General features: G+C 47.7%; 10 protein-coding genes across 10 annotated transcripts; 5 read left to right on the forward strand and 5 right to left on the reverse strand.

Moving 5' to 3' along the window:
• Window positions 1–69: 69 nt before the first annotated feature.
• I303_101766 (uncharacterized protein) lies at window positions 70–3,141 on the reverse strand (the record flags this gene model as incomplete). Its single annotated transcript, XM_018405445.2, has 8 exons — window positions 70–154; window positions 271–598; window positions 708–1,610; window positions 1,667–1,850; window positions 1,916–2,187; window positions 2,259–2,391; window positions 2,592–2,900; window positions 3,046–3,141. The coding sequence occupies 8 exons, from the start codon at window positions 3,139–3,141 to the stop codon at window positions 70–72; spliced, it is 2,310 nt and encodes a 769-aa protein (XP_018265726.2).
• A 423-nt stretch (window positions 3,142–3,564) lies between these two features.
• Window positions 3,565–6,666, reverse strand: I303_101767 (uncharacterized protein; the record flags this gene model as incomplete). The annotated part of the gene is made up of 22 exons (XM_018405444.1): window positions 3,565–3,573; window positions 3,631–3,783; window positions 3,856–3,952; window positions 4,060–4,144; window positions 4,209–4,300; window positions 4,365–4,410; window positions 4,468–4,526; window positions 4,580–4,605; window positions 4,664–4,759; window positions 4,825–4,920; window positions 4,972–4,986; window positions 5,046–5,152; window positions 5,207–5,267; window positions 5,328–5,386; window positions 5,442–5,487; window positions 5,547–5,694; window positions 5,737–5,762; window positions 5,824–5,888; window positions 5,946–6,053; window positions 6,110–6,142; window positions 6,201–6,326; window positions 6,402–6,666. 22 exons carry the CDS (start codon window positions 6,664–6,666, stop codon window positions 3,565–3,567), a joined length of 1,818 nt encoding a protein of 605 aa, XP_018265725.1.
• A 742-nt stretch (window positions 6,667–7,408) lies between these two features.
• On the forward strand, window positions 7,409–9,414 carry I303_101768 (uncharacterized protein; the record flags this gene model as incomplete). The annotated part of the gene is made up of 2 exons (XM_065968416.1): window positions 7,409–7,859; window positions 7,949–9,414. The coding sequence occupies 2 exons, from the start codon at window positions 7,409–7,411 to the stop codon at window positions 9,412–9,414; spliced, it is 1,917 nt and encodes a 638-aa protein (XP_065824488.1).
• Window positions 9,415–10,515: 1,101 nt separating this feature from the next.
• Window positions 10,516–12,863, forward strand: I303_101769 (uncharacterized protein; the record flags this gene model as incomplete). The annotated part of the gene is made up of 3 exons (XM_018405442.1): window positions 10,516–10,677; window positions 10,758–11,267; window positions 11,352–12,863. The coding sequence occupies 3 exons, from the start codon at window positions 10,516–10,518 to the stop codon at window positions 12,861–12,863; spliced, it is 2,184 nt and encodes a 727-aa protein (XP_018265723.1).
• A 435-nt stretch (window positions 12,864–13,298) lies between these two features.
• On the forward strand, window positions 13,299–14,916 carry I303_101770 (uncharacterized protein; the record flags this gene model as incomplete). The annotated part of the gene is made up of 9 exons (XM_018405441.1): window positions 13,299–13,339; window positions 13,454–13,459; window positions 13,594–13,649; window positions 13,797–13,856; window positions 14,193–14,256; window positions 14,373–14,460; window positions 14,592–14,681; window positions 14,785–14,830; window positions 14,906–14,916. The coding sequence occupies 9 exons, from the start codon at window positions 13,299–13,301 to the stop codon at window positions 14,914–14,916; spliced, it is 462 nt and encodes a 153-aa protein (XP_018265722.1).
• A 395-nt stretch (window positions 14,917–15,311) lies between these two features.
• On the forward strand, window positions 15,312–16,487 carry I303_101771 (uncharacterized protein; the record flags this gene model as incomplete). Its single annotated transcript, XM_018405440.1, has 3 exons — window positions 15,312–15,653; window positions 15,831–16,030; window positions 16,271–16,487. 3 exons carry the CDS (start codon window positions 15,312–15,314, stop codon window positions 16,485–16,487), a joined length of 759 nt encoding a protein of 252 aa, XP_018265721.1.
• A 565-nt stretch (window positions 16,488–17,052) lies between these two features.
• I303_101772 (homocitrate synthase, mitochondrial) lies at window positions 17,053–19,279 on the reverse strand (the record flags this gene model as incomplete). The annotated part of the gene is made up of 9 exons (XM_018405439.1): window positions 17,053–17,362; window positions 17,445–17,579; window positions 17,657–17,814; window positions 17,880–17,938; window positions 18,025–18,366; window positions 18,459–18,622; window positions 18,760–18,820; window positions 18,907–18,928; window positions 19,058–19,279. 9 exons carry the CDS (start codon window positions 19,277–19,279, stop codon window positions 17,053–17,055), a joined length of 1,473 nt encoding a protein of 490 aa, XP_018265720.1.
• An 823-nt stretch (window positions 19,280–20,102) lies between these two features.
• On the reverse strand, window positions 20,103–22,314 carry I303_101773 (flap endonuclease 1; the record flags this gene model as incomplete). The annotated part of the gene is made up of 12 exons (XM_018405438.1): window positions 20,103–20,289; window positions 20,372–20,436; window positions 20,492–20,893; window positions 20,958–21,110; window positions 21,167–21,217; window positions 21,286–21,395; window positions 21,468–21,531; window positions 21,663–21,765; window positions 21,845–21,922; window positions 22,066–22,100; window positions 22,168–22,229; window positions 22,302–22,314. 12 exons carry the CDS (start codon window positions 22,312–22,314, stop codon window positions 20,103–20,105), a joined length of 1,323 nt encoding a protein of 440 aa, XP_018265719.1.
• A 430-nt stretch (window positions 22,315–22,744) lies between these two features.
• I303_101774 (uncharacterized protein) lies at window positions 22,745–23,565 on the forward strand (the record flags this gene model as incomplete). The annotated part of the gene is made up of 4 exons (XM_018405437.1): window positions 22,745–22,768; window positions 22,853–22,910; window positions 23,134–23,189; window positions 23,326–23,565. The coding sequence occupies 4 exons, from the start codon at window positions 22,745–22,747 to the stop codon at window positions 23,563–23,565; spliced, it is 378 nt and encodes a 125-aa protein (XP_018265718.1).
• A 570-nt stretch (window positions 23,566–24,135) lies between these two features.
• Window positions 24,136–25,896, reverse strand: I303_101775 (uncharacterized protein; the record flags this gene model as incomplete). Its single annotated transcript, XM_018405436.1, has 8 exons — window positions 24,136–24,215; window positions 24,365–24,590; window positions 24,696–24,972; window positions 25,084–25,133; window positions 25,201–25,257; window positions 25,311–25,352; window positions 25,483–25,644; window positions 25,804–25,896. The coding sequence occupies 8 exons, from the start codon at window positions 25,894–25,896 to the stop codon at window positions 24,136–24,138; spliced, it is 987 nt and encodes a 328-aa protein (XP_018265717.1).
• Between the last annotated feature and the right edge of the window lie 499 nt (window positions 25,897–26,395).

Genomic DNA, 26,395 nt, shown 5'->3' on the forward strand with positions numbered 1-26,395 from the left:
CCTCACCGAATATTTGTTATTTTCGTCCCCCAGTAACTTTGAGGGATGACGCAATCACTCGAGGTAGAATTAGTCCGTGTGGTGCTTCTTCCCTTCGAAGTGGAGTGTCCAGCTACTCAACAGCTTCCTTCGGTTGACTTGTTCGCCAGTCAGTCTATCGTGCAAGTGCATTTACGATCAGCTCGTGGCGCTTCTTTGTGACTCAGAGTCACACAACGCTCCGACCCGTTGCACTCGCGAACGGGTTCGGCGAGAGGAGAGACCACTCACGTCAAGGCATAAGTAAGAGGAGCCAACCACAAGAAAACTCCAATGATGATAGCTAACAACCCAACAATTACCCCCCATCCGACTTTACCCAACTTCGCCCTCACAGCAGGTCTCAAGCGTGTTTTCGGTCCAGCGAAACTGATCGGGTAATTCACAACTTCGACAAGGATGAAGTTTAACACCGATCCAGCTACTAATGCTGATGCCAGGTGGGCAGGCAAGTAGTGATGTAAGAATCGTTGTCGTTGCATTAGGTAGAAGGGGAAGTAATGGAATGCCCACGCTCCCAGGAAGAATCCCGTATTTCGATATAATCGATTGCGGATTCCTACGACGACGTTCATGCATCAGCTCAGCTCACTTGCGGTTTGGTGGATGACCAAGCGCCCGATGTGCGCTCCAAGCCGTGATCATAGGGACGACGACGGCGCACTCACCGTCTTCGATCGGATCCATACCCCGTCGTCGAGCCAACATATCAGCAATGACGATTCCCACAAATACCGACAGCGAGATTGCGCAAGTCCACCATCCGAGGAGATTGCCAATCATGTAGATCTGCTGGCTGGTCTCGCTGTCCGTCCAGAAACTGATACCGGAAAGGCAGAATGGCCATTCGACAGGAGTGGAGGCGTAAGGGTGAGACGAGGTCAATCCAGCATTGTGTTGTAACATGAGGACTTGCAACTCAAAGAACTTCTTGATGAAAGCTACTTTCTTAACTCCTTTAGGTTCCACATGAGTCGTCCGATTCTTGAAATCGTTGCCTGTTCCGTCTGCGATGATGTCTTCGACGTACCAAGAAGTCGTCCTATCTTGTTGATTCTTATTTCCGTTTACTTCTTGTTGGCCGAAAGCCCAGTCTGGCAAAGCAGTAGGATGAGTCCATAATACCACTTTAGTCGGTATATGAACCAGCTTGAAATGCCCAGATAAGGATCGCCAGGGTTCGCCCTCGTGTGCATCAGTGATAACCACTTTGAACATCGTGTCGTTTTTTCTTGTCTCGTCTTCTGGATCGATGGTGGTGAATTCTTGATTGGTGGGCATGAGTGGAGAAGCGACATCATGCGTAAGAAGAAGGGTGTCGGTTACGACGTGTTTAAGCTGAATGACATCGTTGTGTCGCACTACTCGGCCTCGACCTGATTCCGGAAGTTCTTTGGTAGGAATGATCTGCCAATGGTTGTTGGTATCATTGTGAGGGTAGCAGGTGACTTGTTGACCTTGCGAGGAGATTCGACCATCTTCGTATCGAAGGGGATAGTGCTCGGCATGAGAGTGGAGGAACTGTTTTGTGTCTTTGTGCTTCATAGTGACGGTATCAAAGTATCGGATTTCTGCGAAGATCCGAAGATAAGCTGAATATTCACAGACCGATGTCTTGCCGACTCACCTTGAGCGTTGAGTAATAGCTCATTCCCAGCCAGTGTCTCTTGAAAAGCGGGACTCATGAAAGTGTCGCCAGGGCCGGAGTATTTGAGCACTTTGAAGTGAACCCAGAAGAACGAAAGATACAGGATGAAGGGAACAATAATGAGACCGACAACACGGTAGAAAAAGTGTTTCCACACATATGCCTGTGGGTATTACATATCAGCTTCTGCCATATCTGTGAGACTGTGGAGCTACGTGGACGACTCACCATTGAATGACCCTTCTTGATATCCAATATCATCCATAAATCCCAAAGCACAGCGGCACCGACGGTAAGGAAGGTGAACAACCCGACCATCTTGCAGCCGAGCGTGCACGCCAGCCAGGTTCCAGTATTTAGCAACCAGAACCACCACCAATTTGAGAACTCTTGGTAGCGGTATTGGTGGAATTTGACGTAGGAGAAGAGGGAAAGCGCCATGAACAGTACTAATGCGGCATCGAGGAGGATGAGTCGAGTCTGGGTGATGTGTCCGTTGTCTGGTACGATCAAGTCAGTCCAGTCGGTGTTGAATATGACGAATAAGGTCGACAAGCATGAAGAGACTCACCAAAAGCAACCAGTGCAGCTGAGAGCAAAGCAATTCCAACCGGATAACCTGATTCTCTCATGATACCAAAAACGATAGGGACTGTGATTGAGCCCATTATAGCGCAGAAACTCCTCATACCGACGTACGGGACCTGCGGGAGAGCGAGTCATAAGCGCAAGGTCCCCTTTGTCCATCAATCACTTTGACCAGCTGTCTCTGTCACTCGCTGACTTCGCCCGTGGAGCGGGTTCACCATTTCTTCAAGCGTACCGATGACCGCACAGCCACCAGTTGTCGACGACATGATGCAAAACCATTTCGCAAAAAGGGGTAGAATACAACAATACTCACATTATTCGCAATATAGTCATCTCCAATCTGCTCGAACCCAAAATCTCCATTGAACCCCACGAACCAAGCCGCCAGCCCATTCAACATCTTCGCTAAGGGCGGATGCACATCGAAGTAATATTCTCGTCTGATATAGTGCGAAGCGAATGAACCGAAATGGACTTCATCGAACACCACTTGCGAAGGGTGTCCGATCCGCCAGAATCGAAGGATGAAAGCTATGAGGGTCAAGGACAAGCCGAGGGACCACGAGGCGAAGTGTTCGGTTCGGAGTGAGGAGTCCGGAGGTGGGGGTCGAGGGGAACGTCTCTGCGCAGGCGATGATACGTTTTACCTTAGTGTACGGTACAGATCCGCAATATAAGAAGTAGATAGCAGGAAGGTGCTTGTGATTGCACCAAGAAGCTGACCCTGTCACATCTGGAATGGGAGTTGAAGATATTTGGAAACTCACCTTTTCCTCCTCCAACCCGCTATAAGTCCTTACGCTTTGAGGTAGCGACGGGGAATCTTGTCGCTCTGTCCTTCTCTTACGAGGAGCAAGCGACATGTTGGCCTTCTACTTGTCTATCTGTGGGTATATGTGGGATACGAGATATGCGGTATGAGATATCTCCTTCGCTGAGGATAAAGGAAAACATCCGTCCAGCCTATGGCTATGTGGGGTGATTGCGTGGAAGCTGCGAAGAGGTCAAAGCTCAACGCAACTCGAACGCGTCGAGTTGTAACACGTGACACAGACAAAAATCACTATAGCAACCAGATTGTCGTTTGGTCTGGCACGCAGCAAAGGTCCAGCAACGGGGAAAATGCATGCATAGGTGATCTTGCGTATATCTATGTACAATGTCCCTTCTTCATCCATTCCTCCTTGCTCTGACTCGAGACAAAATACGGTGTGTAATGTCTGAACCCGATATAAATCTGACATGCCTCTGCCTATCACATCGGACCCGCAGTAGCAATGGACGATTTAGAAATTCTGCCCAAAACAAAAATGAGCTGCAATCTCCTAAAATGGGATGACGAAACAGCTCACCTCTTTACCAAAGAAGAATCTGCACCCCATCGGCGAAGTATACTTGTTACTCATCTGATGCAACGTCCTAGACAATACAGCTGGACCACAGAAAAACACTCCGCAATCGGTATCAGGATGTTTGTTCGCAATAGATTCGAACACTTTGTCCCACTAAACCTCAGAATTATCAGCTATACTCCTCCCCAAGCCCGGTAATGGGTAAGCCTGTGATAGCTGACGTACATTAGGTCTTCCGAAATGGGTAGGAGCTCTCAATTTCGTGATTGTATCGGTATCCGCTCCTACATCTTGAATAAGGAGGTTATTCATCTTGTCCTCGCTACGATATGCGACATCGTCAGCTCACTCCCCTTGTCCTTTCAGATGATGACGGAATACATAGCTAAGCTGAGATACAAGCAAGATAAAGGGAGCGAAGTCACTCACTCGATCTTAGCGGTGAGATAAATATGGATCTCGATTCGGCCTTCTACATCTTCAGCTTCGACAGCTTGGAGAAGACTGTGGAACCCTATTGCAGAACCGTTCAATCAGCTGATGGTTTTCGACTGGACGAAAATCATGAGAAAGCTGACATTCGGCAGACCCAAAATCTCTTATGACCCAGACAAAGTACACCTTCGACAATCTCGTCTGCTTCTCTTTCCCGAAGTTGTTCATGCGATACCTGTCCCAAAAAATGCATCAGCTCCTACTGTTCGTGCGGAAGTGTCAAACCTGTAGCTACTCACCAGATCGATTTCAGAATTGACGCGAAAGGTGTCACGCCGATACCAGCTAACAACGATGTCAGCTTGACTGCAAAATACAAAAGTCACCAGCCAGCTGACTTACCGCCAACAAGCAAGATAGTTTCGTATTTCGTGAAATCCTCACTTGCTGAACCGAAAGGTCTACAAATACCGCTCAGCTGCATGCACCCATAAACGATGTTCTGCCAGCTCACCCATCCACCATCACTCTTGGTAAAACCTGTAAGAGAGATGCAATCGTCGTTTCCTGCCTGCGCAGAACCAAACACTCAACTCACCTTGTTGACAGGTGCGGAGACTACTTTGCCGCCATTCGCCTCTTCTTCTTTCGTAGTCTTGGCATCAAAGTTGGCTCCAAGAGCTTTAGCAAAAGCCTGAATAGGATGGAGGTCAGCTTCATTTCGGCCCATTGCAAAAGAAAGCCGTCAAAGAAGCTCACATTGGTCCAGTCTCCTACACATCGGATATGCACCGAGATATAATCCTCTTCCGGGGCGGAAGTGAGGGTGAAAGGGTGGTATTGCCAATACGAAATCTACCATCTCATCAGCTTGCTTCTTTTCGGCACGTGTAGATGACAGCTGACCTCGGGACAGTTGATCTGGTCATTGTGAGTATATATCAGCTGTTACACCACGTTCGGGATTTCAGCTAACTCACGAAGATATACTGCCCAGCCCTTCTGTTGGTATTCTCTTTTTTGATCTGCACCTCAAGCACTTTCGAGGGATGTTGAATGACCTTGGATATGTATGTCACATGTCGTGCTATTTCCATCCGTAAGCTTCTGTCAGACCGTCGTCTCGCTACAGTCAGCTTACCTCTCACTTCACGCAGAATCCGCTCCGAGATCCAGACCAGACCACCGGGTAACCAATATTTCTGAATGATGCATCAGCTACTCGCAGCCTTGCGCAAAAAGACGTGTTACGAGTAGCTTACCCAGAAGACGCCGATAGTTCCTGCCGAGCAGAAAGGCGGTCTGTCAGGCTGGATCATACCTATCCACTAGCGTCAGCTTATGCCACAGCACAGTCGACGTGGAATTCAGCTCACAGAACATTCCGTGCAATTGCCATCCGACAAAGAAGACAATGAACAGCTACTCCAGATCATCAGCTGATACCCATCCCCTCATCTGATGCAGGAACGCTGACTTACGTGATGAGAGTACCAGAATCTTTCGAAATGGGCTCTTCTTCTCTTCTCAAGGGCGAAGCACACCATGATACCCAGTGCCAGCCACATGATCCAGCCCGTGGCTCCGGGACCGGTGATGAAGTTGAATTCGAGGAACCCCACTATTCCACTGAGTTCAAATCAGCTTAAATAATGAAACGGATATGCTTACGTATTGGTCGCTATGGCCAACAAAGCCTGGAAGGGCGAGGGGATATCAGCTGATGGTTTGCGAGACCGCAAGGCTCCGTGAGCTCACGAAGTTGCGCATATGGGCGATGGTATGAATGAGGGAAAAGAGCACAATCATCCACGCTACTTGTTCTGCGAAAGATGTCAGCTGCAGGTCGCTAGATCCGAATCAACACATTTGCAGCTCACTGTGAAACGTAATATTCTTGTCGAAAGGTATCACGTCGTTCAAAGGCGTTCTTCTGAGTAGCGAGATGAAATTTCGGCAAACCGGAAACAAGATGAAAATGATATCAACTACGCAATAGTTTTGGGTCAGCTGCATCTCCACGTCCACAATATGAGCAGCTTACTATGTAAGACTTGAGCAGCGCCTCTAGCAGCAGCTGAAATCACTCTCATTAGCTCATGTATGTAATGTAAACAGAGCGGCAGCTGGCTCACAGAACGTCCAATTGAAGCTTGATCGCGCAGTGACGAAATTATCCTTCAGCTGATAATGAACTAGAGCAAATGCGAACGCCATACAATGAAGGAAAATCCAGAGGAAGAAGAAGATCTTTCGACCTCCTACATGTCAGTGTCATCCGTCAGCTTTCCTTCTTTCCAGAATCGCCGGAAGATTGGACAGCTGATGAGACATACCTTCATTCACCATCCAGACTTTAGTCTTTTCAATCCACCCTAAAGCCCTCTTACCTGCTCCATTACCATGACTGTCACCGACCTTGCTCATGGTATGCATCAAGCCTTGTAGTCTTCCTCTCTCGGTCTTGTTCCTCGACAAGAAGGTCGGTCCATTGTTGATGGGTTGATCTGATGACTGACTAGCGCCAGGACCGGTGAATGCGTATCCGAAGGGTCTGGGTGGTCCAGAGTCGAAGGACAGGTTTGAAGCTCGTTTCGGCATCTTCTTCTGCTTTAGATGGGGCTGAATAAGGTAAACCCTCGAATTGACAGAGACGTGAACAGAGGCGGGATACTAGCCAGCAGTATCCGTTAGGTATCAGTATGGATTACAGTAAGTTAGGATAAACAGTGCGGTGAGAAGAAAAGAGGTTGATCGGGACCACGATGTGCGTCGCAATGAAAAGTCACATTTGTCATGCTGCTTGAGCATTGGACATATATTTTCACGCAATCACTTTCGCCAAGAGACCATCGTCCTGTCATCGTCGCTGATTACGACTTGGAACTTGACGACCGTGATCAAAGCGCAGCGTTCTCCCTTGACACCTGTTGAAAGGTTGCCAAGCACCAACTTGCCTCGGGATACGGGACATTCCGATGCGATGTAATGCCACTTGATTCGAAGTACCATACTTGGGCAGCAAGGAGTGCGAGACTGTTGCTTGGTCGGACACGAATAATGCATAGCATGAGTAGGATAGCATTATCGCAGGTTGCAACTGGAAAGGCTAGACGCGGTGGTTCAAGCGTCATTATCGAGGTCACGTGACAAAGTCTCACACCCTGGGAAGTGAAATCATACGCGTTCTGATGTGAGAACATTATTATTACGGCCAAGTTGAATCATCCCATCCTACCCATCACGTCTTTTCATCTTGCTTCTTAATTTCGTTCGATCAGTGATTGGTAGGGTGTGTCCATCACCTTGACGGTGTCGTTGGCCAACGTATGAAGTAGGCATCATGCCTTCTCTGAGCGGATCGCCGCTCTCACTCTCCTCAGCGCACATATACAACCTCCCCCGCGATCCGAATATACCCCCTCCAACCCGCTCAAATCATCTACCAATCTCATCTCAGACGTCTCCAGGCGACCCTTCTTCCTCATCTCCCTCAAGGAATCTGACTAGCTCCCATGAAGTCGAAATGCATGTCGATGACGCGCTAGGCGATGACGAGGATGAATTTGCCGGATTGGAGATGATGGGCTTGACGCAGTGGCAAAGGGAAGTACCCTCTTCGAACAAGACCGAACGCCCGAACGATACTGTCCGAGATGAATATGTTATGAAAGGACACGAGGAAGAAGAGATTGATGAGCTCGACGAGAGTGATTTGGAATTACCGCCGGAGATGATATTCCACACCGACTTATTTGAGGAGGATGCCCGGGTGGCGATGCATTCTCCCATCGGTAACGGTAAGCTTGTATCTAAGCGAGATAGAGACATCGACATGAGTATCAACTGCACAAGCTGATCTCAATATGTTTTTACTATCTAGCCGGTCCATCATCACCTCCTCTACAAACTCCAGCTTTTTCCCTACCTTCACTCAACTCCGATATCCCATCCGGCCCATATCCTCAGACCCCTCAAACTGCTGACCCCGATCGACAAGTGCATCAAGATCACAATCACGACCACGACAGCCCAATCTTATGGTCACGTCCGCAATCTCCTTCACCCTTATTTCCGAGAGATCGAGTCGACAAGCAGGGCAAACGATCGTTGATCATCCTGTCTGATGATTCAGATATGGAAGAAGTCGATAAGGAGAACCATGTCATCACCTTTCCTCGAGAAGGCAGCATGATCAACAGGTCAAGGTCATCTCGATCTTCTCCTGTGATAGAGCAAAAAGAAGGAAACTCGGCGCCTTTGTCATTGGCGCTTGTGGACGAGGACGATGACGACTCAGAAGAGCCGTTAGCGACGAGACAACGCAAGAGAAGCAGACTGAATAGGGTAATCGATTCAGAGGAAGAGGATGAGGAACCTCTATCCCTCGTGAAGAAAAGGAGGAACCAGGTAGGATCGGATGCTGACGATGAGGAGGAACCGCTGGGGGTACAACAACGAAGAAGAGAGATGGGCAAGCAGAGAGAGTCAAACCAAGTCGAAGGAGAAGCACAGATTACGCTCAATTATGACTTCACGGAAGACATCTTAGCGACAATGCAAGAAGATGCCGCTGCTAAGAAAGAGACTTTGGACGATCTGTTCGATGAGGATGATGGGAAGATTGAAGGATATGATCCGCGAGCTGAGGACCAAGTGAACCTCTCAGCGGGACAGGAGGCCGGGGAAGAAGAGGATATATTCGATTTTGGCGATTTCCCATTTGGCGAGATCGACCTTGAATTAGCAAATAGGAATATTGCTGATTCGATCAACGCCAAGACCCAAGAATTCATCAAGCCGACAACGAGATCGAGAACAAAATCGAAATCGAAGTCTAAATCGCCGCAAAAGCAGAAGCAGAAGAAAACCCCATTTATCGATTTATCCAATGATCTTCTCCCGGCCGATGAAAATCCAGGAAGACCAAGTAATAGTGGACGATCGATCTTGGGTATAATGGACAAGGCTGGACCAATCGGGGTGGTCAGTCGATGGCCTGAGAATCCAGAATGGGAATTCCCAATGATAAGTGACCTAGATGAAAGGTGGCAGGATTTCTACAAGAACCACTGGAGAAGAGGTGTAGATAAAATGAAAACCAAAACGTCGGGCGCTGGCGTGATTCGGAACCAAAGGGATATGAGGATAGGAGGGATAGTCAGTGAGGACGAAGATGAGAGTGAAGGAGAAGGTTGGGCTCCGCCTAAAGCTTCGATCACGATCGCGAAGAAGACTGCTCAACCGGCTAAGAGGGGTCCGTGGGGAGCGTGGAGGGGACGAGGGAGAGGTGCGTGGAGAGGAAGGGGCGCAGCTAGATCGGCGAGAGGTAAATCAAGGAAGAAATGAATGTGTGAGCACGCAATCACAGAGTTAGTGGAATAAGATGATTTGTCTGGGTCACCCTGTTGTATTCAGTTTTATGGGAGGTCCTGTAGTTGAACTTCCAATGTACCATCACATCTGTAAAAGTATACTTGTATAAACACTTTTCCTGTTCTGCCAATATTTCCTCAGCATGCGCTGAAGTCTCATACTCATGCACATGCATTGTGGAGTGCATCATGCATGTTTGTATATCTGTATATTTGACGAGGTGAAATGCCTTCTGCGATAAGGAAGCGACATGCATAAGCGGGAATTGCGAATTGCGGGGATCAGGGCTGGGCAGGGGATTACTCGAGTACTGTTAACCGGTCGGGCGGAGTTGCTTGAGTATGATGCCGACAACCTTGTTTTTGGGTTCATCCGCTGATAATAATAATGATAGAGGACTTGGGAAAACAATAATAATAACGGCACATGTGCTCATATATATCCCTCGCAGATTCAAACAGCTTCGTCTCTTGAATGATAGATAAAGCAGAGAGGTGAAGCATATTCACGCTGACCACACACCCAATCAACAACCCGACAATCCGATCATCCGAGACATACACCCGCCTTCCATTCAATAAGCTACCTAGCTATTTACCTATCTTCTTCGTACACATCCACACGTTTCACCCCTGCCTTTCGGCCATAAGTACAACAAGCTAGTCTAGCGAACGAGTCGAAAACGAAAAATACCGCATGATACCACTACCACAACCACCCCTGAAGAATCAATCATCCTCAGATCTTGCAAATACACAGTAGTAGAAGTACAAATTCATAGCCCGAGTAGAGCAAAGAAAGAGCAACGAAAGTACGCAAGAAGGCTATCACATCCTTGGGGTACCGTTCGTAGAAGGACCTCGGGAAGAGCAGCATGACAAAGGGTTGACCCTTGCAAGTGCGCACTTTGGATTTCATCGCTCGGCTCTGCTTTGGAACAGTATCAGACTCCACAACGTCAACTTAGAACACCAGTAAAAGCACAACGAAAAAAAGCAATAACGAGTTCAAACACCCATTCATCAACGCTCTGCAGCTTTCATCAGGCAACGTATAGCCGCAGCGCTAGCCAAGATGCCTCTGCCTACTTCAGGTCAAATACCTCTTGTTCCCCCAGATGCCGGAAACCACAGCAACCCGGCCTACCTGATCAAATTCCCAGAGGAAGTATGGACCTCTCTGCAGGACGCAGGAAATGGGGGATTGGAAGTCACCATGACGGTAGATGGCAAGATGGTAAATATCAACCTTTCCGCATCGTATTGAAACAGAGACCAGACTCAAGCTGAATGAATTGTCCTCTTGTCTTGCTGTAGACACTGAACATTCCTAATCTACCGCCGATCCCCCTTGACCCAAGACCAACAGGTATCCCCTCCGAAATACATTCTTACAGCGCGTCATCCTCTTCACTCACCCTCAACGCCATGGCAAACACAAGGCTGAACGTGCCCTTGACTTCAGTATCGACTGCTCGCGCGGCGGATAAGCTGAAAGCGCAGAATGAAGCTTTCGAGAGAGAACGTAAAGAACGAGCGGTCAAAGTGGATGGAACCGGTCAACAACCTACCAAGAAGAGAAGTTTAGAAAAAAGTGCTCCCGGTATAAGTTCAGCCGGAATGGGACGAACAATCAGTTCACCGCAAATGTCCACCACCACTTCCCTTCCTACCGCTGCGGCTAGCTCGACAGGATCAGGCTCAACGCCTATGATACCGCTCAAAACTCGGGTCATGCAGCTGCTTGCGCTTGGACCTACGACGGTGTTGGACATAGTAAGAAGGGTAGGAGGCGATGAGCACAACGTCATGAACGTCGTCAAAGCCGTACGTATTTCAGACTTGAAAGGGGCTTGGGCTTTCGCTCTCAGCAAGGATGCTTGCTGATTTGCCGAGATCGTCCTTTGCCAGATTGGAAGAGCGTCTACATCGCTTCCGCCGACGTACACTCTCCTGCCTAATCAGTATGCGAAAATCAAGCTTGGGCCAGGACAGTGGAAATACACCTATGCGGAACAACAGCAAGTCATCCGACTAGCCAGAGCAGCGTTCGACGAGCTAGAACTTCCGTTTGATGCCGAAGAGAGAGAAGAGTTAGATAGGAAGGAAGCTGAGATGGAGAATGCAGGTGGATATCATAGTACCGCAAGTTCGAGCGGATCAGCCTCAGGCTCGGGCTCAGGGTCGAGAGCGAGTCAAGAGAAATCTACAGCGGCTGCTGTACCTCAGAATGGTCTGGCGATATCTCCGCCTGTCCCTGCCAATGGCGTGCATGCACAGAAGCGCTCTGAGTCTTCCGCGCCAGCCACCAGTATCAGTACGAAGACGAAACCTAGTAACGGTAACGGTACAACGTCAACAAGCAAAAAGACTGGACCTCAATCCAAGATTGCGAGAGAAAGAGCCAAATTCATGGCTGAAAAACAGAGATCAAGTAGTTTGCCAAATACGAAACCCGTCGACGGTACTGCTAGTCCACGGTCGAGCCTTACAGAGGTCAAGCATACTACAACCACCACAAGCAGCCGAGACAGAGGATCGCCGAAAAAGAGGTCGGACAAAGTACTACCGCTGGGACAGGAAGATGGAAAAAGTAAAGGAAAGGGCAAAGCTAAGGGTAAGGAAATCGATTATTCGTCTGACGATGATGAGAGCGAAGAGGAAGAACCGTTGCGAGGCAGACCAGTGAATGGTAAACCCGTGAATGGGACTGGAGGCAAAGAGGATGTACCCCAGAAAGTGAGGGATAGAGATAAAGACAGACCTTCGTTAGCTGAGAAAGTCAGAGAGCGAGAAAAAGCCAAAGCCAAGGAGCTTGAATTAGAACGAACAAGGAAAAAACGGACTTATTCCGCTACGTCTGCTTCGGCGCATGAGGAGGAAGAGGAGGGACAAGTGAAAGATACAAATACGAATGCAGATGAAGAAGAGGGCGAAATTAGAGGTAGACCAAAAGCACCGAAATTGAGAAGGAATTCTTCGCCTGGTTCTGCTGCGGCTTCGGCCTCAGTGAAAGCGGGTGGGAGAAAAGGTCCGCCGCCTGAACTGAAGCTTGAGTCAATGTCGAGCACAAATCAGAAGGGGCAGAAGGATACGAAGGACTATACGTCGACTCAACCTGCTTCAGCACCATTACCGACATTTAGAAAATCAGGTTCAGGATCAGGCTCAAGTCGCAGTACTTCCAGCACCGGACATGGAAATGAAGCCGTACCAGAACCGGATCAAGAAGCACTTCGAGATCGATATGAAGAGCTTTACCCCGCTTATCAACAATTGACGAAGAAATTGACCAAGTTTCATCAAGCTGCGGAGAACGGCCTGAAGGTTGATAAGGGAGATGTAGGCGAGTTGGACAAGTTGGTGATCAAGTGGGAGAAGTGGCATAAAGAATTAGAAGGAATAAGGAGGTGGTTTGTATAGATTAATGGGTTTTGAATCGGTTGTATGGTTGTACGAGACCATGAGGAAATGCCTTCTTCTTTCGCTATCTATTCTCGCCATAGCCCTTCGCATCCGAAGTGCTGAATTACATGGATGCGCTGCACTCCAACAAGCACTCAAAGCACTTGCACATATATGCGCTTCCATGTCCCATGCCCAGTCGTTGGGAAAAGCCTAAATTGGCTACCCACTTAAATCCCCTTTGCCTCTCCTGGTGTCGTTGCAATGTTCCCATTTCGAATGTTATCATCAAGAGTTACTTGACCACTTTGAACTATCTTAAGATTGCATAAAAGAGCTCAAATAAGTATCCCAGCTCGACCGAATATCGAGCATCTAATCGTTAAGAGAAAATTCCCCTCTTACTCAACTGCTTCGACTCATCAGACAAGAACAAGAAAAGACTTGGATAAAATGGCTACTGCTGATTTGGAACGAGATCCATTTTACCTTCGGTACGTCTCGTATGATCTTATCTCCCCTACAACTCGCTTGTCTCTCCCCCGAAGAGGAGGATTCCGCCCTGAAGCCTCAATAATTAATCGCTAATGCTCGTTGTCCTTCCACAGATACTAGTAAGCTACTTCGTCCAATCTGCCTTTTCCATTTCACTTCAAGATTCCATTCTTGAATAGACGGAGCACTGTCCTCCCCTTCTGGGCGTATGCTAACGATTGATATACATGCTGATATGTTGTCTGGCTCATAGTACCGGTCATCAAGGTATGCATGGACACGAGTTCCTGGAATTCGAATATTCTCATGGTAAGCAACCCCACAATCTATCGTTGTCTGTCTAACCCCCAAGCTATCTCAATTGTCTGTCTCACTGTCCCGCATCTGTGTCTCCATCAACTGGAAATGAGAAGGCTGACCGGGTGTCTGCTGTATCTTACCCTTTTACATTTTCAGGTCGAATTAGATATGCCAACAATTCGAATTACAGGAATGATAGTCTGATCAGGAAAGAGAGTGAGTGATTTTGCTGATAGAGCCTATCTATAATTCGATGCGACTCGATATGAACTCGACGGTGAAGAGAGATGCTTGGAGCCTCAATTGTTGGCCTCTGCGCGGCACATTCGCACGAGGCAGAAGATGTTGGTGAATATCATGGAGAAGGGAGGAAAGGAGGGGAGGGAGGGGAAATATCATGTGATGAGCCAGACGCCCGGTTCAAAAGGAGAAAGCATCAAGCATACAGAAGAATGGCTATCGGTTATGCCTCACGGGATCACCATTGAGCGAGACAGGAGAAATTGTGGTGCATGATTACTCAATATTGACACCGATGTTTTGGGATTCCAGTGTTTGTCGGCCCAGCGGTCGTTGAGGAGTTAAAGCGAATTGTAAAGGAAAGTGAAATCACAAAGTGAGTATCGTGACCTGTGACCTGTGACCTGTGACCTGTCCATTATCCCTTGCTCCTTTCGTCTGGTCAATCAATCGATATTGACCAATATGCTCATGTTTGAATGAAATGTTCAGGGAAGACGATGTCGCGTGGCCGAAGAAGAACGTGGTGGGTAAACAGGAGTTGGAAGTGAGAATAGAGAAGGAGCACATCTCGTTCGAGGTGAGCCTTTCTCGCTTTTTGATTTTCCCGGCCAATCGTTCTTTGCCCTCATCGGCGAAGGGATCATCTCTCGAAAATAATGCATCATCGCTGGGTTCAGTTGGACTTGACTGACGTTCACCCCATCATAGACCGCCAAAATTGGTTCGCTAGCAGATGTGAATGAATCGTCAGATGCTGAGGGATTGAGAGTATTTTACTACCTCGTGCAAGACCTCAAAGTGAGTGTCATCATTGAAAAAGCATCATCGCGGGGCTGTGTCGCACCCCGTACCGGCGATTCTGGTCGTGGACTTTCTGCTGACGTTAGCTTCTGCGATACAGTGCTTCATATTCTCCCTCATCACACTTCACTTCAAGATCAAGCCAAGTAAGCTATTTCTCTGTTCTTTTTCCTCCGATGGAGACGTCGAAGAGACTGAGCTGACTTTATGTGATCTTTCAGTCCAACAATAAAAGATCAATGCCAATCCGGGAAAGCGAAGACTGAGAGGTTAGTGGTACATTGGGCTTCTGTCTCGATCAGAACGACTATGCATTATGTACAACCAGCTTGCTGCTGCCTTCTCTTGTGTGCACTTCGTGACCCGGTCCATCGTGTATAAGAGCTGTATGAGCAATTATCGCGTCGGGATATCTGTCTTGACCTCAGCAAACTAGTCGGGATGTTCCGGCGGTAAGTTACGTTTTTCGCATATCTAAACGATCGATCGATGTCATTTCACACTTTCGACATTGCTTCCTGCATGAAGCGACCTTTGTTCCGTATTATAGCATAGTCAAACGTATCAATAACAACAATCTATCGGATTATCAGCATCTCGGAACTGCAATCTGCGTGACCGTGCATCATGGCATCTTTCTCCTTAACCCGACCCATCCATGCCGCCTGTACGAAAGCATCTTCCTCTTCCTCTACCCGCCGAGTGATCTATCGCGGACTCGCATCTCACGCATACCTCCCTTCATCAAATGCACAAGCCGGCCCATCGAATTCCGGTCGTCCTTCTTCCGATGTACCGATAGAAGCGACCACTACCTCGCCTACCAATCTGACGGACGATCAAAAGCGCTTGATCGACAGTATAATACGTGTCGACCAAGCCGGCGAACTGGGTGCGAATTGGATTTACAGGGGTCAGAAATGGGCGATGGACTTGAAAGGCGATAAAGAGACTAGTAAGCAGGTTGAGGTGGGTTGTTGAATCTTCATTATACAGTCGAGCGTCAATCGTCAATTGTCAATTGTCGATTCTCGAGTGTCGATCCCGGACTAAACTACACCGGGGCGACTCAATTGTCTCATGGCTTGCTTTGCGTTCGCGTTCGTTCTTATGGGTACTGATGCGTTCGTGTACATAACAACTTAGGAAATGTGGGACAACGAACGACATCACTTGACCATCCTCTCGCACTTACAAACGCAACATCGAGCGAGACCAACGATGCTTTATCCATTATGGCAAGCGATGGCGTTTGGGCTAGGTGCAGGGACGGGGTTGATGTCTAAAGAAGCGGCTATGGCATGTACGGAGGCTGTGGAGACTGTCATTGGAGAACATTACGACGAGTGAGTTGGATCGTGTTGAAGCACCGGCAGTGGAATGGGAGAGGGGAGAAGGGCGATCATCGTAGCCTGCCTCCCATCGTCTACTAGCTCCCTCTGTCTTCGTTCATTCGATCGTTTGAGAATTTCCTCGTAGTCGTAGACGGAATGTCACAGCAGAATAGAATTCGATGCAGCCAGACACAAGCTGATCATCTGCTCCCTTCTACCCCATTGTATCCTTTCATCTCCCATCGTAAATAGCCAACTGAAAGCTCTTCAACCTCTACTCCAATCAGAATCCCCCCACCCATCCATCCCACTTATGGCCGACATCCTGAAAGAATTTCGGGACGACGAGCTCGAACACCTCGACACTGCAGTCGAGGAGGGCGCGCAGAAAGCACCGGGACACAGTTTGTTAAGTGCCATCATTGGGGCAGGGTGTAAAGTAGCTATCAAAGTTTGTGAGAAGGTGTAACATCAAAATCTTGACAACATGCTACCGTACTATGTGTGATGATCGTTTTGATAATCAAAATAACAGAAAGGAGTGAAGGAGTGAAGGAGTGAAGGAGTGAAGGAGTGAAGGAAGTATGGTTCATGAAAGCTCAAAATTTGTGTGTGAAGCCATTGTAGATCTTGTTTCGATTCAGCGGTCTAGCGGCCGATGTACCGGCTATTTCATGTACTGCGACATACGTATCAGTCGAGGTCGAGCACATCATTAGGCAACCGAATTTGCGTATGTCCTGAAAAATGGACGTAGATCATGTCGGGTTGTTCTATTTCCACTTCTGCCTAATATGTTGAGGCCATTGAAGGAATGAATAGGCTTGTCCGGAAACTTCAATGCATTGCATGTCAAGACCATATAAAACCTTTCAACACGAATTCCCTTTCTATGCGTCCCTGTCAGCCCCCACATGGACATATAGTAAATACTCTGATACATGGTAATAAATAAATCGCGTGGATCGTTTTTCTTGTGGCTTAGTCATTTTTGCCTGTACTACTTCGCGCTCGTCTTGACTATCCTGTCTCGTCTAAGCAGTAGCACCTTCGATTCTAGCTCTCTTGTTTCCGTTCGCAGACCCGTTGGGCGAGGCGTCTCTCGAGGGCATGTGCTTCTCGAGCAACTTGTCCAAGACGGCAGATTGTCCGACCTTGAGATCACCAGTCTGGATACCGGTGTGGTAGATACGTAAGATCATATCGACATCTTCCATCGATTGGGTTCGTACATCTGCCAATTCCTTGATCTTGGCGGTAGCGTCCTTGACTTGATCGTCTGTCAAGTTGAGGTTCAATTGCTCGACTCGGGACTTGACGGCGTTCCATCCTGTCAATCGGTGACTACATACATCGAAACGCGATACGTTCAGCGAAGTACCTTCAGTGCAAGGAAGGGATAGGGTAGCAGAAACGCGATACTCACCCAATGGACACATATCGAGTCATACCGAAATCAGCAGGGTTCAAGATTTCGTAAGTCGATGGATTAGCAAGAATGGCCTTGGCGTGGATACCAGCCTTGTGGGTGAAAGCGCAGAAACCAGTGATGTAGTTGTTGCTACAGATGATAATGGACAATCAGCACCCGTTTGCCTGAGTGAATCCAGGCACAGATCAGGCATCGCCAGCACTCACAATGGAACAGAGATCTCGACGGCCTCGGCAACAACGTTCTCCAATTCTCTCAACATGGACAAGTTGTACTTGCCCTTGACGTATTCTGGGTCGGCAACCATCATTCTGGCGATCAGACCACCAAGAGGGGTGATACCATTTCGTTCTCCGATACCGAGCTACACCAATATGACATGTAAGCCATTATTCAACACTTCTTGGGGTCGCGATTGCTTAGACTGACAATGGAAGTGTCAATGTGGGTAGCACCGGCTTCAAGCGCAGCGTATGCGTTGGCGATGGCTGATAGATAAGGAGATATCAGCGCAAGCGAGCAATACTACAACGAAGAATAGGTATCATCAGAAAGATGTAGAAGGATGACTCACAACAGCCGGTATCATTGTGGAAATGACATTCGATATCACAGCTAACAACACCTCGGAGAGTTCTGACCAAATCGTACACTTGTCTGGGATCGGCGCATCCGACGGTATCGGCCACACCCACACGGTTGACGTGAATCTTGTCTACGGTTCGGTAGATGGACAACAGGTCGACCAATTCGGATCGGAAAGAATCTTCAGACGAGAATCGGATCTCGATACCCTTGGACTTGACGAATTCGATGACTTCGATAGCGGTCTTGGTAATCCATGTCATGTCCTTTCCATGGGAGTGTTCTCTCAAGAACGATGATGTTCCAATGACAACATCAACACCGTCCACACCTGCGCGAAGCACCAAGAGAAACAATCAGCAAATGTACCAAATTAGATGAACTGAGGTCGACCACGGGAAGGAAGAGGATGGATGAATTTACCGGTCTCAACGGCCAATCGAGCGTCGTCCATGTGACATCTGATGTGAGTCAAGATCTTGGTCTTCTTGAGACCCAACTTGCAGATAGCTTCACAGTGTGCCTTGGATTCAGGGGAGGCGGCAGGGGAGGTCAGTTCAATGTATTCGACACCAAACTCGTCAAGCCTGCGATATAGTATCATTGTCAGCAACTATTCCGGAAGCCATCCTGTTAGGCGACAAGCAGTCGTCCAAGGGATGCAGGGGAGAGTAGTGTGTATAGGCTGATCCATGTCCGCACGAGAAAGGGAGTCATGACTCACATCTTGGCGATCTTGATCTTGGTCTCAAGTGTGAAGAAAGCATTGGCGAATTGTTCACCCTCTATCGGCAGTTTCACGATTATCATCAGTCAAGGTGTTCTAGTCAGAGCAAAGACCAAAGAGGTTGAAGGAGATAGGTAGACTGACCTCGAAGGGTAGATTCAATGATCTACAGAACCAGATTGCGAAGATCTCATCAGCTTTTCACTCAACTACTAAACAAGCGGTACATATCGCGAAGGAGGAGGAATTTGACGAGGTGATTGGATTCGAGTCGAGTCATATCATATCGGCTCACACTCCAGTTCGAGGTATTACTCAAGAAATCAGAAGCTCGACCGTATAAACCCTTATGCGACTTGACCGCAGGGGGCTGTTCAGCTACATTCTCATTCATCTTCTTGACCTGGCCATTTGTCGAGGACGAGATGTGCGGTCCATCATTCACAATGGGGACCATCTCTTCCTTTCCATTTCCACTTCCGTTGGCAGTCACTGGTTGATCAGGCGGTGGGCACATTTTGTCTTATTTTGTCGTGTGCTGATAGACGTCAAGATTTAGACGAAGTTTTGATGCGAAGAGGGTTATCTATGTATAAGCGCTTAATAGATAGATAGATAGAGATTCTTTTTTCCCTTTACTCGTTTGATAGATAGATCGATAGATATGAATGAATCAATGCTATGTATGTATCGATGGATGATTTTCGTTATATGTATATATGTAGATGTAGATGGAGAGAATCAATTCTTTTTGACTTTCGATGATATATGTTATACTTTTATCAAAGTGGAGTGACTCTGCTGATCCAATAAAACGAGATAAAATGAAAATGGAATGAAATGATTTTCGACTCGGATTTACGTATGATGTTTCTTCTCACTCAAAGATGCAGAGGCAGACGCACTCTGCTTGATCACCGTGACGGTGGGATATTGCTCCCTCTGTCAGGTCTTACTATGCATACAAGCATACAATTCAAGGGGTAGCAGAGCTCCTCTGACCCCCGAGAGAACACCGGTCCGACTCGATTTCTTACTGATTTTCGAATTTTCTGACTGGCAAGCAGGTGAAAAAATAAATTTGGTACGCGCCTCATACGCAGACAAATTGCCTATTATGGCAACTTGATCAATCGAATTTGCTTCAGGGTTGACTCATCACGTGACATCAAGCCAAAAGGTGACGACATGCTAAGAACGAATACCGAACAAATCCTGTGGACCGGGTTGAAGGCCGCTTGATAGAAACCATTTAAAGTGACAGTCGATATTATACAAGCATACATCGAGTCATGATACCATAATACCGAGATCGAGTCGAATGAAGAATGCTATCTGATCTACTTCTTGCCCTTCTTCTTGGCTCCACCTTTATCCTTCTCGTCGCCTTTCCTCTTTCCACCCGCTGCGGGTTTCGCATTGCCTCCATCTTTAGGTTTCACAGTGAAGAAACCATCTAATCGACCTTGCTGTTTGGCAGCTAACATCTTTGCCAATTTTGATGCTCCCGCTCGCACCCTATCCTCACTATGTGGGAGAACGATGTATCAGCTTCTTCGTCATCTGTACTCAAGATGAGTGGCATGAAGCTGTTCAAAAGCATACTCACTTGAATCCCTTGTCTCGACACAAGAACTCTACCAACCCCTCAACATCCGGTGCTTTCCATTCGAGCTATAGCACCGATACATCAGCCTCACATCCGGGGGTACATCTGCCGCAAACCCACCTCCAGATCATCCCCCTTGACCACATCCGGCGCTAAGAAGACTTTCTTCGCTTCCTCCCACGGCCAATGTTCCGGAATCTGCATACCCGAACTCGTGACCTTCTTCTTCTTCTTTGCTGGTGACTTCTTCACCGGACTCGATACTGGTATCTCCTCTCCATCAGAGTTGACCATCATACCTCCACCACCTTCCTCGCTTTCCCGATCTGAATCGTCCTCATCATGCTGAGAGGACGCTATAGCTTGATTCTCTTGTTCCTTTTCTGCCATCTTCCCTCGGACAAATTCCACCACTCCTGCCAAACCGTTATGTTCCCTCAAGAGCTTGAGAGCGGTCTTGGGTCCGATACCTTTACATGGCTCGAGGTAATCGCATCCCAACAAGATACATAACTCGATAAACTGGCCATCAATACTGTGTCAGCTGCAAACCTTTACAAGTTGAGGGTGATGCAGCAATTCCCACCTGGTCCATCGTCATTTCAAGGTCTTCTAACGCTATATCCAGATTGATCTCCGAGATAGGCATTTTCTTGGCTTCGGAGAAGGTGAGATGACGAAGGAGGATGGGCGTGCGGAAAGTGAGGGTATCCATATCTTCTGATCCTGCCGCGTAGACCTATCAACGTTTATGTCAACATGTGTTCAGCTTTAGAGTGTTTCTGCGAAGCTCACTTTCCCGGTCTTAGCCAACTCAGCGCATTGCGCTTCCGCTTCTCCTGGCGCCTATGTGCCCAATATCAGCTCGTTCTGTTGAACCACAAGTATTCATGAGCTGACGTGAATGGACTTACCGTTACGACTGGTATACCCATCAACGCTAATAATCTCTTGCACTCCTCGTTGTGTTCTTTCGTGACTCTCACTTGTCTCCTCGCAAGCTTATCGATATCCTCGGCGGTACCTGAATGCGATCATGATCAGCTGGCGGAAGCGACATGCATCGCACGATTGAGCTAATGACGCTATGACCTACCAGTCTCTCGAGCTTCTTCCTCTCCTTCTTTGGCTTCTTCCCTTCGTGCGAAACGCTTGGCGAGCTATAAGAGGCGGACCTAGTCAGAGTGGATGATCGTCGCGTTTCCATGTAGAGCCCGAGGGAATGGAATCAAGGGAAGAAGGATTGACGGATGGTATATGAGATGTAATTCATTTGAGGCAGATTACTTACCACGTTGCCCTTCAATTCAGGCGGTTTTCCATCGAATATATAACAAGGTTTTATACCGTGATCTACCATTCGAATCGTACGGTAAAAGAAACCCATCAAATGACTGCTCGGCTCAGAATCAGCTCTCGTAGCCTTCACTATATGTCGCAGCGTCACCAAACGGCTGATTGAGTTAGACAGACCTCGTCACATCCCCACTCTCATTCATCAACATCTGACCATCTTGTTGACGGACTGCAATGAGGAATTGGTAGATTGACCTATGTGTCACGTCAGCTGCTCTGTAGATCAATCCATATGATGAGACGTGAGATGTATGATGATAGATTGTCAAATGCGAAAGAAGCGGAATTGATCATGTGTCGCCGGAGAGACAAGAAGGAAAAACGGAAGTTGAGCTTACATAGACGCATCGATGGCTACTTTCCTCCCGAAGAGCTATGTCATCTTGATCAGCTATGTTTCAAGGAGCATTGAAATGACTATCAAAGCTGATGAGACATACAGTCTTCATCTCGTGATCCTTCATACATCGCGGAGCATGCTCCGACAGGAGAGCAGTAAGGCCTGTATAATATCTGATCAGCTATGGCATGGGCACGACGTGATTTTACGTCGCTCGTGCGTTAGCTGACATACCTTTGATACCCATCTTTGGTCGCCTTAGCTACCTTCAGCGCAAAGACCAGAAAGAATGAGGTTGAGTAAAGAGGAGGAATACAAGTAGAGCCAGATCAGTCAACGTTGAGCCAAGTTGACGACGTGACGTAGTTACCATGATTTTGAACGAGGACGAGAACATTGAAAATGGCTGATTAGGATCCCAAAGATCGGACGCGTCGACATCGGTGACTTCCGCTTTCGTCCCACCTTCCAACCGGAAGAGATAGGCTTGTGAGATTGGTTTTCGGCCGTCAAATTGAATTTAGGCGTCAGATTGTTTGATGCTGCTGCTGAAGCTATCCGTTTGTTCCGTCTCACCCTTTCGTTCGTCTCTGCCTGGAAGCTACAACTCACTCACTATTAGCATAGATTTATACAAAACGTCTATCTCACCTCGACACACCAAAAAGACAGACAAAATGGCTTCTATCCTCCGACTCACCGTGCGTATCTCCATCAGCTTCCAGAAGATTCAGCGAAGAGACGCAGAGGGGCGGAAAAACTGACTGCTTTACACGCTGTTATAGGCTCAACGAGCTGCTCCTTCGTTCGCTCGATCGTTCTCCGTCTCAGCTGTCAAGATGGGTGAGTGTCGGCAGAATTGCCGTGGCTGTGTATCGTCCGTCCATAACCTATAGTCCGAGGAGGTGGTCGGTCGTGACAAAGACAAGGAAGGAAAAGAAATCCTCTCCAATCGGCCTAGAAGGTTACTGTCGTTTTTACACGAGATGACAAGACAAGGCTGGATCAGGATCTAAGCAATCGTGAATAGGAGAGCGACTGCTTATCCCTCTTTCGTGTACTATAGATCTCGTTCAAGATTTATACGTTAACCAACTCAAATCTTACAAGCCCGCTGCCAAGGTGAGTACAGTGTCCATCCTCATTAACATTCACTTCGGAAACAAACACTTCCCTTTATGGGCATTGTCGAGCAGAGCATGATGTGTTCCAACTCTCCATCAACGATGACTGACCTTTTGCCATTTGAACCCCCCAGTCCGCCGACGCACACGTAGGATCTGTCAGATCATACTCCGCTCCTAAACCACCCACCGCCCCTACTCTTCCTTCTGACCTCGCTTCGGAGCTCTCCAAATTTGATGCTGAGGAACCAGTCATCGGCGGATCAGCCCCCAAGGCTTCCGCTAGTGCTTCGACCACTGAGGCTGGAGAGTCGGCCGACGATTACTTGAAGTTCCTCGAACAAGATCTGCCCAAGAAGGATGCTCACCATTAAGCGGCGTCCACTGAAAATGTCTCGAGGCTAAATGATGAATAAGCAAGCGTAGGGGATAGTTCACCAGAAAAAGAGGGAGAGGGATGAACATGGACAGAGGTCAAATAGAGGATAGTATGCATGTATGCATTGATTTGGAAAGGCCTTGTGCAAATATTGCACTTTCCACACTGACCAGACCAGACTAAGGGTTTTGTGATCCTTGCTTGCTGGTGCATTTTCGGAGTGGACTTAGAAAGATCAATAAGATTTTACGCTCTTAGTGCTATTACACTTGCGTATCGATCGACTAGACTGAACGCACAGCCCGTACTGCTCGAACAATCCTTTTCCAACTTGTCAAGTATCAAGTCGTACCCTTACCTTGAGATCGTTCGTCGATGCCTTGATGTCGTATGCAGATGCAAGCCGACGAGTACCTTGAGTCCAAAGCAAGGTGCGTCCTCATAATTAGCTACCTACGATCGCATACAGATCTTTTGGTACCATGCAATGCATTATTTGTATCAATATGTGAGTGTACTCGAGTGACCATGAGATGACGACAAAATAATAGCCCCATTATCAGACTCATTCATCCTCTTCACCTTGAGCAGCCCTTTTCTCTCTCCGTTCTTTACCTTTTATCCTAGCATCCTCAACAGCTTTGCCTGCTCCCAAACATACTAATCAGCATACAAAGCCACACACACCAGAGCATTTTTACTCCCAACATCGGCAATTGACGGGAAGCAAGAAGGAAGTCTAATGAACAGGAAACGGAGCAAGGAAGTCACTAATGATGTTCGACTAGACTTACCTGCTTGACCACTCTCGCCTAGCGCCTTGAACAACTGAAATACAACCGGTAACAAATTATTCCTTCTCAGAGTGTTCTCCATCTGACCCCGCTTATCTTTATTCGTCTCATGTTCTAGTTGATCTTGTATTTGGAATTTCTGCTCCGACGGGGTCGAGGGATCATTCAAGAGTCTTTGAAGTCTTGGGAGAGGAGCAGATCGGACAGCGAGGAGGTTGAACATCAACTGAGATAGATCACAGTCAATCGTTAGCAATCAGGATCTACCTGAGATTTCGAGCGATTCCGAAAGATCCGTAAAGTAGTGGAGCGGAAGTCCTTTACGACGCACTGAACCAGGTGGATAAGTCCCTATTCTCCCCTCAACCGTCTCTCTAGCCGTATCCAGCCAATCTGAACCTTCGATAGGAGCGTGCATGATTGGATTCCGCCTCAGACCGTCTAGCTCGTATAGGATTCCGTTTATAGGTAGGTACGCTATGAAGTGATAGGCGTCTTCTTTCTCTCGGTCGGGAAAGGCTGAGGGGTCCATGGAGAAGGGCGAGGATTTCGAGAATGAGTTGTGGACTTCTCGGATGTGCGGCGAGGAGGATATCAAGTGGCCCAGACTAATTAACGCGAGATCTTTCGTCAGCCTTTCAAGTTCCGAGCTGAGACGTATGAATGAGAGTTTGGCTTCTGAGTCAAGTAGCCGCAGACAGATGAAGCAACGCACTCACTCTAAAGATTCCATACCCGCTCCGAACTCCCTTAAGTTGCCTAGCTCTTCCTGCATCGCGAATATTAGCATCAATCGCGAGAACTGTGACAGACACCTGGTGCAAGCGACCACTCACACCGAGCTCTATCGATTCGTCAGTATATTGCGATGCTTGCGCAGGGATGTTCATCACCTATAAACATGGTCAGCTAGATGCCAGACAATTGATTGAAGATGACAGCTTACAGCGTTTAGCGCAGCGACGGTACCACATGAATTGTTGATGACCTATGTCCACATTTTCAAACTATCAGTAAAGCCATATCATATGAAGTCCACGCCCCCTAGATGATAGCTTCACACCCTCCGCAGAGCATGAAATACATCATGGGTTTCGCTATTCTAATGGACGACTTACCTGGTTAGCGAACCATACACCGTTATCCAGAGGATCCACCTCCACACCGCTACTTCCTTCTGCATCACTTGCTGACGGCTCGACGTACTTGAAAAGGAATATCAGGGCATGTATGGGTTTGAGGGTGGATAAAGTCGCTTCGTCAAGCGAGTACAAGTCGTCCTGAAAAAGCAGTTCAGGGCAAGTCAATTGAAGTCAATACAAAATACCTAAGAGCTCGTGGACCGTGCATCAGAACCTCGAACAAGCTTCAATCACGGCGAGTCCTACACTTGAGATTGTGGTATCGGTGCGGATAAAATTGGGTCTTGAATCACGTACCACTTGTAAGCCCTTGACCCCTAAGTCTTTCAAAAGCTGAGTGAATACTTGAGGATCAGATTCGGTCAATGACCATCCGGAAGGATCTTCCATCTTGTGATTTTGATTTTGCGATTGGGAATCGGACTCCAGCTTTGATCGTTTGATAGGTACGAGGAAGTATTCGGTCCAAACTTGTTGCTGATTGCACTCCCGAAATTCCTTCACCGTTTGCAAGATGCAGCACGAGTATGCACAAAAGACAAATAATTCACTGTACTGTATTTTCATGAACTGTCCAAACCGACACGGAAACGCGACTTTGTTATTGTGGCGCCCCGATCTTATCTGCTTCAACATCTGTGCCACTTTGATGTGACTGCCGCATCGCTTGTGGACCTCTGCATCGTGATGACGCAGCATCTAGTCGATTTTCTAATAAGAGTATGGATTCGCCTTAGACTGTGACAATGATGGTCAGATTCAGTCTCCACTGTTGATTAGACCGGGAATGCGCTTCCACAATCACGACAAGCGGAATTGAGGACTGATCCCTAGTAGCGGAGTGCAGCAGCTGCATGCTTTGAGTTACGCTTCGACATACTGTGACTGC

Source organism: Kwoniella dejecticola, chromosome 2, assembly GCF_000512565.2.
Source record: "Kwoniella dejecticola CBS 10117 chromosome 2, complete sequence".
Taxonomy (NCBI): domain Eukaryota; kingdom Fungi; phylum Basidiomycota; class Tremellomycetes; order Tremellales; family Cryptococcaceae; genus Kwoniella; species Kwoniella dejecticola.